The following is a 9,926-nucleotide window of genomic DNA, read 5'->3' as shown; positions in this document are numbered from 1 at the left end:
CATGACAGCTGATTATTCGTCCACATGACAAATGATTGCCTAGGAATGATGGTATGATGTTACTTTAAGAGGTGTTGTCATTTTAATGCACTCCATCATTAATATGTTTATCGACAACATAACACTCTTTTGGCCAAAATTATATCTCACATTAATATGGAATATATACTTTCTTCCCATTTAATACATAAAACATAATCTCAAAAAATCTATGTCATTCTACAAATTTGACATCTTCCCATTTAGGGGTATAGAATTCTTCTATTTTGTAATGAACTTATTTATTATGAACCAAACACTAGGATTTATATTTCTTTTTTGGCAAAATATGCGAACACGAATTTATCAGCCAATTATAGGCTCCGTAAGTCGGTATGCAAAAAACAAACCCTCATTTGACTTCTCGAATTTCCTTATCAAATTTTAAAGTTACTACTATAAGCATTGCAAAAGCATTCAAATTAGTAATTAGGTACGTATGCAATTCTCAAATCTCAATATGCATATAGGAGTAGCATTAAGAAACCTGACTCAATACAGTTAATTTAACAAAATTAAAAATTCACGTAATGATTGACAAAAGAAAACTTAACGAAAACATACAATCTGGATTGGTAAACTAATTCATCAATTAATTGGACTCATAAGTCTGCATATATAAACTTGATTCAGAATTCCCAATTCATTAATCAAGGCAAATTCATTATTTTTTAATGAACCACTTTAATTGTGCAACTAAAAAATAACCATGCATATTAAATTATTGATGTGTTGCAATATCCCAAAATTCCACAACATACAAACAAATAAGAATCACCAACAGGACAGGAATTAAAATTGGGATAACATCTGTCCAGTGAAAATCGTCTCTCCTGAAAAAACAGGTTGCACTTTTGTATGCTTCAACCAACCTTAAATTACAGCATGGTCTCCACTTCTGCTCCTTCTCTTCATTTAACTGGACAAGATGATAAAATCTGATAAATCTCTTATTCATATGAACAACCAAACCTCTAAAGATTCAATATCTCTTTTTCAAATTCCTCTACCTTAGTAAATCTTAGCAATTGGCATACATATATACTCTAGATTTTATCTTAATCTTAATGATATATATGAACAAGCAAACCTTTAAAGCTTCAAGAGCTCTTCCCCTCTTCTTCTGCACAAAATAATGATAGTAAATCATATAAGTTTAAACTTAATGAAGTGAACAAGTAAACCTCACCAGAATTTCTATCTGAATTTGAGTCGAGGGCTTGCTCTCGGGCCGGTCATATTCCACAACTAGTCGAATAAATTCAATAACTTTTCGGGTCCATCTAATACTTTTCTGAATTTCATGCACATCAAACAGATTCATCCTCACATAAATCTCCAGCAATGCAAACAATACAGTAAATAAAAAGGGGCCTGCATTCTTGAAGAATTGTGCAAATTCATCGTTAGGTTTCTTAGATGCAATCACGGTCGGAAGAATAACAACAAGGCCGAATAACAAGAGATGCACCAATCTCATCATCTTGAATACGAAACCATAATTCGCTATCTTGCTCGACACATTCATGGCATTTATATGCTCTATCTCCAATTGAATTAGCTTAATCTGGTAGTCTGAATTGCCGGAGACGCTTACAGTTTTTAACATATTCATGACAGAACGGATAGTTTTAGTATAAGCCATTTTACACTGAGATGAAACGGCGTCGTAGTCACTTTTCAACCTCTCTTCAAGCAGACAATATCCCCCTCTCTATCACTTTATTTGTATCTGGAAATGTAATCATCGGCATTACGCCGTCAAAACGCACATAATCTTCGAATTCATCTGCCAAACTCCAATAAGTCATTCTGCAAATTCGCCAAAACCGTTTATTTATTACTACTATACTTACGTTTATTTACTCCAAACAGTCAAAACCGTTGCGCTGAATATTCCTATTAATTAGCTAAAATGATTTTTTCTAATAAAGTTAGTTACTAACTAACTCGCTAATAAACATAATTGAATAAGTTTACCGAATGATCAGATTAATTTACTAGGCCCATCTAATTAATGAGTTAATTAAGTTTATTTAAATGATATATTCTGAAATTTTAACAAAATAAGTAGTGGTATCAAAAAAATACTAATATACTAATCCTAACATGAAAACACATCTCAAATGGATAGGAAAAGATAGATAAATCACTATAACTAGATAAAAGTAAAATATTTTACTGTACTATAATAATAATAATAAATCTCCTTTAAGATATTTGTTTTTGTATTAATATATTGATTATAAACTGTTATGGACTAATCTCAACAAATTTTAAAGTAGTTAGGGGTAACTGGTTTTAAAATCATCAACTTTTCAAGAATTCCGGTTTTTCCCACGAATTTTAAAAAGTTCGTGTAATATCACGAACTTTGTAGTTGGTTGCCGATTTCCCATATCGGGTTTTCCGGCAGAGTAGGTCGCCACGTGGATTATTTTTCTACGTGGCAATGGCAATGACATGTTAAATTTTTATTTTTTTTACAGCAAAATTAACTTAACCTAAATTATAATTTTACCCAATTTTACCTCTTCAATCCCCAATCTAACTTTCACGCCGCCGCCTAACTCTGAGAGAGAGAGAGCCGCCTAACTTCACGCTGCCGCTTAACCGACGACTCTTCGCCGCCGTCGAGCCGCACGAGCAGCAGCAGCACATGAGACGCTGCACAGGAGACATCAGCAGCAACGATTCTCCTTCCATGGTGCCAAACCCGTAAGTCTCTCCTACCCCCATTCACTGAAATTAGACCGCAGCAGCCATTCTCCTTCCATGGTGCCAAATCGGAACGTTGTTTGTGCGATTCTGAAATCTTTGAAGTGAAAGCGGGATTGAATCTCTGATTCTGAATATCGCGATTGATTCTGAAGAAATTAGGTTGAAATCTAATTATAAAACTTATGAAATTTTAAAGGTTGAATCTATGAAACGACGTTGTTTTAAAGGTTGAAATCTTTGAAATTTTACATATTTTAGACGGTTGCCACATCAGATTTCAGGCATGCCCCGTCAGCACTATTTCTGCCGGAAAAACCCCGGGTCGGGTCGAATGGGAAAATCGCAACGCCCGACAAAGTTCGTGATATTACACGAACTTTTTAAAGTTCGTGGGAAAAACCAGAATTTTTGGAAAATTGATTATTTTAAAAGCAGTTACCCCAAGTAATTAAAATAGAGTACAGAGTGTACTCCTTTTACTTATACTTAATTAATTACTACTTTATAGTTTATACTAACAAATATTTATTAACATGTTATTTACGGTCTCAAGGAAAAGGAAAAAATTGAAGAGGTTTTCAATATACTATTCAAGTTTCAAGCTATTTCCACGGCAGTAGACTTAGAGATGTCAATTTAGTCCGAAAACCGCGGGTTGATCCGAATAACCCGGTAAAATCATAGAGTAAGGGCAGGAAAATCGCAACCCAAATGCAAGATAGGGCTACACGAGCTGACTCGTTCGGGTCGGCGGGTTATGCCGGCTGGCCCGGGTGGGTTGCGGGTTAGCCCATGGGTTGAGCATTTAAAATAAAAATATAATTAAAATTTTGGGTTATATGCTTAGCAACATTGATACGAAGTATATATGGTAATTATGTCTTTTTTCTCTCAAATTGAAAGTTAGGGTTCTATGGAATATAGATGTTATTAATATGTACTCATATTAAACGTTGCATTACGTCTTTCCTCTCGAAGACAATGATTCGGTTGAAGCTTCAAAAGTTATTGATGTAGAAGAATGTCACTCAACTCCATAGAGTTTATTTTCTGACATACTACTATCTATACTACTCCCCCCGTCCCGCTTAAGATGATACGTTTTCCTTTTTAGTTTGTCCCAACTAAGATGACACATTTCTTTTTTTGGAAACTTTCTCTCTCCAATTAATACACCCAACCACTTTTTCTCACTCCTATTAAAATATTCATCTTTCTTTATCTTTCTATTTTAATACTTAGAGCATCCACAATGGATGCCCGATCTCACGCCCGATCGGTCGAGATCGGGCTCGGGCATGATCGGGCATCCATTGCAAGTCTCGGGCATGCCCGAGGACGACCGAGAGTTCGGTCGCGCCCCATCTCTCGCCCGATCCATCGGGCGTGAGATCGGGCGCCCATTGCAGGCCGATGCCCGAGCCCGAGCCCTATCATTTTCCGTTTTTTTTTTTTTTATAAATTATATAAATCCTAATTAAAAACACTATAAATACTCCATTTTTCTTCACTTTTCACACACCAAATTTAGATGACTAGTTTGATTTTTTTTTTTTAATTTAGTATGTTAGTTTTAATGTAGTTGTTTTTTAAGCTAAGTATATGATGTAGTTTCACTTTTAAATTAAGTAATGTAGTTTTTTATTTTTTGCATTTGTGGTGTTTAATATAATATATTTTGGTATTTTAGTTTAAATAAAAACAAAATTAAAAAACAATGATTTAAAATTGAAATGAAAAGTGGATAAGAGATAGGGCATGCACTAGGGCTCCACCATTGCAGAAAGATAGGGCATGCTGACGTGGCAACCACTAGGGCTCTCACTAGGGCTTCTACTAGGGCATCCATTGTGGATGCTCTTACACTCACATTTTCTCCCTCCAATTAAATACTTTAACCAATAACTCCTAAAACCCCGTGCCGGCCAAGAAATGTGTCATTTTAGCCGGGACGGAGGGAGTATATCTTTTTAACTACTTAGAATTTATTTTTGGGTACATAATTCAGAATGAAATTCAACTCCTTTGAAATACTACTATATACTATCTTTTTTAACTACTTGAATTTATTTTTGGTTACACAATTTAAGAATGTCATTCAACTCCTTTGAAATGCATGATTTTCATTTAATTGTTGTCAGATTCACGATATGTTAATGTATTTTGTTTCATTTTTCAATTGTTATTATTTTCTTTCTCTTGATAACTTTGATAATAATTTACTATTGCGACAATATATATTTTTATAAGTTAGAATATTGGATTTGATAGAAAGTAACACATAAGATCACTATTGACCCTAATAGCCCATGGTTAGCTCGAAACTCGAAGATTTAGGATTAGGGTCGAAAATTTATAACCCGAAAAATTCACAACTCAAATAACTCGCACCCAAATAGCTCGACAACCCGAGTGGGTTGGCCCGAACCCGAGCGGGTTAACCCAATTGACATCCATAGCCGTAGTTGAAAATGCAATGCATTGAATATTGTTGAAATTATTTTGTTTTAGGTAAATTGCCTAAAATGTCACCAACTTTGGGCAAAGTTTGGTTTTTTCCACAAACTATAAAAGTTGCGCCTAAAGTCACGAACTTTCCTTGGCAAAAGTTTTATAGTTTGTTGGAAAAACCAAACTTTCCCCAAAGTTTGTGACTTTTTAGGCAATCTGCCATTTGTTTTTTTGGTTTTAAGATGAATAATAAAAAATTGCTTTACATGATTATTGGGAATGCGTTCCATATGAGAGCCCCGACGACAGTAACAAATCCGTCGTGAAGAAAAATGAGCACATTGATTACACACTTACAGTAATCTAATTTCTTAAATAATATTAGCTCTGCTGTTTTATCTGGTTATAATGAGTACATTTTATTTAGAGGGAGCAAGGTTGGACAATTTAAATCACTCTTGTTTCATGAATGCTATTTTGCAATGCATGATACACAGATTTTGTGATTTTGGTAGCATTGATGTCAACCGTGTATGATTTTAGCATTGTTTTGTTTGACAAGTTTCCATGAAGCACTAACATTTACATGGTTTTGTTACTTGTAGTTCGAATGTTGTTCATGTGAAAGGGCTTCTCGGAGGGGTGATGAATCGCTTGGCCTGGAATTATCTATTATAGGTTGTCATGATCTCACTATAGCTCTGGAAACTCATACACTATCAAGAGCAGATCAATATCGATGTGAAAATTGTGAGAAGGACGGCGCCATGCATCATATTAAACTGGAAAAGGTTACACTTATTGCCATGTTTCATTTGGAGAGGTTTGAAAATAATATCACCAAAATCAAAGATCATGTGAAATTTCTACTGTTGTTGGACTTGGCTCCTTTTGTTGTTAGAGCCGACGTGAGTTTTATTTTAGTTTATTTGTTAACGTGCTCTTTTATCAAGTCCAATTGGTCTTATTTTGTTGGTTTTGCATGTTTCCCATTTAATGTAATTATTATGTTGAAATAATTATATTAACTCACTTTGCTCTAATTAATTCTCAACCAACAATAATTGTTGAATACAAGAACTTTTATTACCAATAATTTTGGCAAAAACACCGGAAATAAATTTGGCAAATACATCAAAAATATATGTTAAGTGAGCTTGTGGTCCGAGCCAGCCCTGGTGAGATATAGGCCCATTCCAGTTGATGTCTAGAACGATTCGGAAGTTGAATACGGGAACTTTTATTACAAATAATTTTGGCAAAAACACCGGAAATAACTTTGGCAGAAACATCATAAATATATGTTAAGTGGGCTTGTGGTCCGAGCCAACCCTGGTGAGATATAGGCTCATTCTAGTACATGTCTAGAGTGATTCAGAAGTTGAATATGGAAACTTTTATTACCAATAATTTTGGCAAAAACACAAGAAATAACTTTGGCAAAAACATCGGAAATATATGTTAAGTGGGCTTGTGGTCCGAGCCAAACCCTGGTGAGATATATATCTAAGTCAGCCAAAGCCCACATGGTATGTGGGTTGGGCTGGGCTAGATTTAATTTTTTTCATAGTTTATATATCTAAAGAGATACTAAAATATTATATGTAAAAAATTAAAAAAATATATAATACATGTATGTGTGAGTTCAAAACTAAAAATTACAAAATCCATAAAAATTGCCTAATCCGGATAATTTTTCCTATTATAAGTAAAATTGGGATCTTGAGAGATTGAATTGGTGATAATCTATAATTGAAAAATAAAATATTTCTATATCTGGCCCTTGATATTCTTGTAATTTTATATTTTGTTCATCATCTTTATCTTCAATTATCATTTCCGTCATTTTATATCTTTCTAATTGGAGGTTTTTAACATAAGTAAAAGGCTGAGTCCTTGCAATAGCTTCTTGTTCGCCAATCACTTCTTTTATAGTTTGAGGTTCTAGCATGGATTCGAAAGAAACGGAAACAAACACACTTTGTGGTGTTTTAAGAGACTAATTGGTAAAAAAAGTTTAAAATCTTTTCATTTTTAAACAAAAATTACAAATAATAATAATAGGATAAGTAAAATTAAAGAAAATAATTATATGTAAACTACAAACCAAGTTTCAATTTGAAAGCAACTAATTCGAAATAAGGCTAAATCTAGCCCATAGAAGATAGTGACGATCATGGTCGGGGGCAATAGACACCTTCACCCTCTACAACAATTTGAACAATAATCACAAGAACAACCAATTGAAATGTTTGAACACCACGAGAATCGAGCATGCGAAAGAGTGAATTAGTAGAGAACATGATAAATTAATAAAAAGGATATATATTAATAAAAAGGATATAAATATATATGTGATCAATTGCTAACTAACTGCTAACTACTACCAATCTTATACCATTAATTTAAAATCTAGTAGTCCATAATTTTTCGAAATGGAATTTTAACTACTTAAGAAATAAGAAAAGAGTATTATGGTCCTTCAATATGATTGGTGATTATGGAAACAATATTTCTCTTCATTTTCTCTCGATTCGATTAATTACTTTAGTGTAATTATTTGAAACTTAACGACATTGTTTTAAACGATTTTAATTTAACTGAATTTAAAACTTGCAATATTTTCTTGTAAAGAAGCTGCTGCTTGGCTTACTCCGCAATTACTATTGCTTGAGGAGGAAGAGGGGTTCTTATCACTTGCATGAATTTCCTTCTCTCTCTTTATCTTATTTCTCGTCATATTTCTATACTACACAATGCAATATTAATGACTACTGGATCATACTTTTTTCTCACGGCACATTTGTTGAATTGTTGTAGTAGCAATAAATATCGATTTTTATATGTGTAGAGAAAAATAAATATGATACTCCATTATGGAAAATGAGAAATAATAAAAAAAAAATATAGACCCAAGTGATATGAGAATTTACTTAAATTTTAATACATTTTGACATAATATTAAACCATGCATTTGCTTTTCTTGGTGTGTAAATAAAAATAAAGTCAATATATTATGACAAAATTGAAAATGTCAATACGATATTCAAGTATATCTGTTAACATGATTGCTAGAGAAGTTGACATTTATATAAACGGAGTTGACATTGTACTGTATGTTAGTGCATAATTGATATTTTTATAAATACAAGTAGACATAGTTGCTAGTATAATGTTCACATTGTTGCTCGTGTATGTTGAATAACTAAAGAAGTTGACACTTATATACATCGAAGAAATTGGCACTGTATTTGTTAGGGTATAGTTGATATTTTCTCTGATACAAATTGACATTGTTGCTAGTGTCTGTTGACATTATCACTCAAGATGTAGTTGACAATTATATATAGCGGGGTTGACATTATATTTATTAGTGCATAATTGATACTCCCTCCGTTCCATAGTAATAGGGGCGTTTTTCCATTTCCGCCCGTTCCATAGTAATAGAGTCATTTTCCTTTTTAGTAAAAGTCAACACATTTTTCCACACCTACTTTATTCTCTCTTAATTTTTTCTATCTTCATCTCTCTACCTTTTTCATTTTCCACTTTATTCTCTCTTTACTTAACTCACCTAACACAATTTTTCTTAATCTCCGTGCCGAAAAGTTTTGCCTCCATTACTATGGAACGGAGGGAGTATATTATAGATACAAGTTAACATAGTTGCTAGTGTATGTAGTTCCAATTTGAAACTAATTTGGATTTGCATGTATATTTTTTCATTGACTACGTTGATATGTCTTGTAGAAGTGATCACTCCATTGTGCAATGAGTTGAAGTCATACGTAGATCAAGAGTTTGTCACCGGAGGATTGTAAAATCATTTTACAAATTAAGAGTATGCTAGTGAGACTTGTTTTACACTCGAAAAATAGGTCACAAACTGTTAGTTATGTTGATAGACTTGTAATTCTCCCCTACATAAACTTGTGTCGAAAATAAAATATTTTATATTTATTGGGACAAAGGGATTAACTAACTTTATTAAAAAAATTCATTTAGCTAATTAATAGGAATATTCAGCGAAACATTTATGACTGTTTGGAGCTTATGGGCTTTCCCCATTGATTATATTATACTCTCTTAATTAATTAAATAAATAAATGTAAGTATATATGTTAATTCCTTCCGAAAACCCTACGACGATTTTGCAGAATGGCTCATTCGAGTTTGGCAGATGAATTCGAAGATTATGTGCGTTTTGACGGCGGAATGCCGATGATTACATGTTCAGATACAAATAAAGTGATAGAGAGGGGCATATGTCTGCTTGAAGAGAGGTTGAAAATTGACCGGACGATGGACTACGACGCCGTTCCATCTCAGTGCAAAATGGCTTATACTCAAACTATCCGTTCTGTCATAAATATCTTAAAAGATGTACGCGTCTCCGACGATTCAGACTACCGGATTGAGCAAATTCAGTTGAAGATAGAGCATATAAGTGCCATAAATGTGTCGAGCAAGATAGCGAATTATGGTTTCGTATTCAAGATGATGAGATTGGTGCATCTCTTGTTATTCGGCCTTGTTGTCATTCTTCCGACCGTGATTGCATCTAAGAAACCTAACGATGAATTTGCACAATTCTTCAAGAATGCAGGCCCCTTTTTATTTACTGTATTGTTTGCATTGCTGGAGATATATGTGAGGATGAATCTGTTTGATGTGCATGAAATTCAGAAAAGTATTAGATGGACCCGAAAAGTTAT

At 33.5% G+C, this 9,926-nt stretch overlaps 1 protein-coding gene across 1 annotated transcript; it reads right to left on the bottom strand.

Annotated features, from left to right (window-relative positions):
* Positions 1 to 760: 760 nt before the first annotated feature.
* LOC125186049 lies at positions 761 to 1,769 on the bottom strand. The gene is made up of 3 exons (XM_048082367.1): positions 1,229 to 1,769; positions 1,130 to 1,162; positions 761 to 958 (listed from the first exon to the last, which is right to left on the bottom strand). The coding sequence occupies exons 1-3, from the start codon at positions 1,682 to 1,684 to the stop codon at positions 761 to 763; spliced, it is 687 nt and encodes a 228-aa protein (XP_047938324.1). The 5' UTR covers positions 1,685 to 1,769.
* Between the last annotated feature and the right edge of the window lie 8,157 nt (positions 1,770 to 9,926).

This window comes from Salvia hispanica, chromosome 1 (genome assembly GCF_023119035.1).
Source record: "Salvia hispanica cultivar TCC Black 2014 chromosome 1, UniMelb_Shisp_WGS_1.0, whole genome shotgun sequence".
Classification (NCBI taxonomy): Eukaryota; Viridiplantae; Streptophyta; class Magnoliopsida; order Lamiales; family Lamiaceae; genus Salvia; species Salvia hispanica.
This window is presented reverse-complemented; position numbering and strand designations above follow the sequence as displayed.

Bases quoted from the DNA above. Each gene is read 5' to 3' on its own strand.
- LOC125186049 (XM_048082367.1), bottom strand. From the start codon at position 1,684: ATGGCTTATACTAAAACTATCCGTTCTGTCATGAATATGTTAAAAACT. The intron at 1,163-1,228 runs GTGAGGTTTACT...TATTTTGTGCAG, and splicing joins AAATTCAGATAGAAATTCTG to AAGAAGAGGGGAAGAGCTCT. The intron at 959-1,129 runs GTTTGCTTGTTC...CATCTTGTCCAG, and splicing joins GAGCTCTTGAAGCTTTAAAG to TTAAATGAAGAGAAGGAGCA.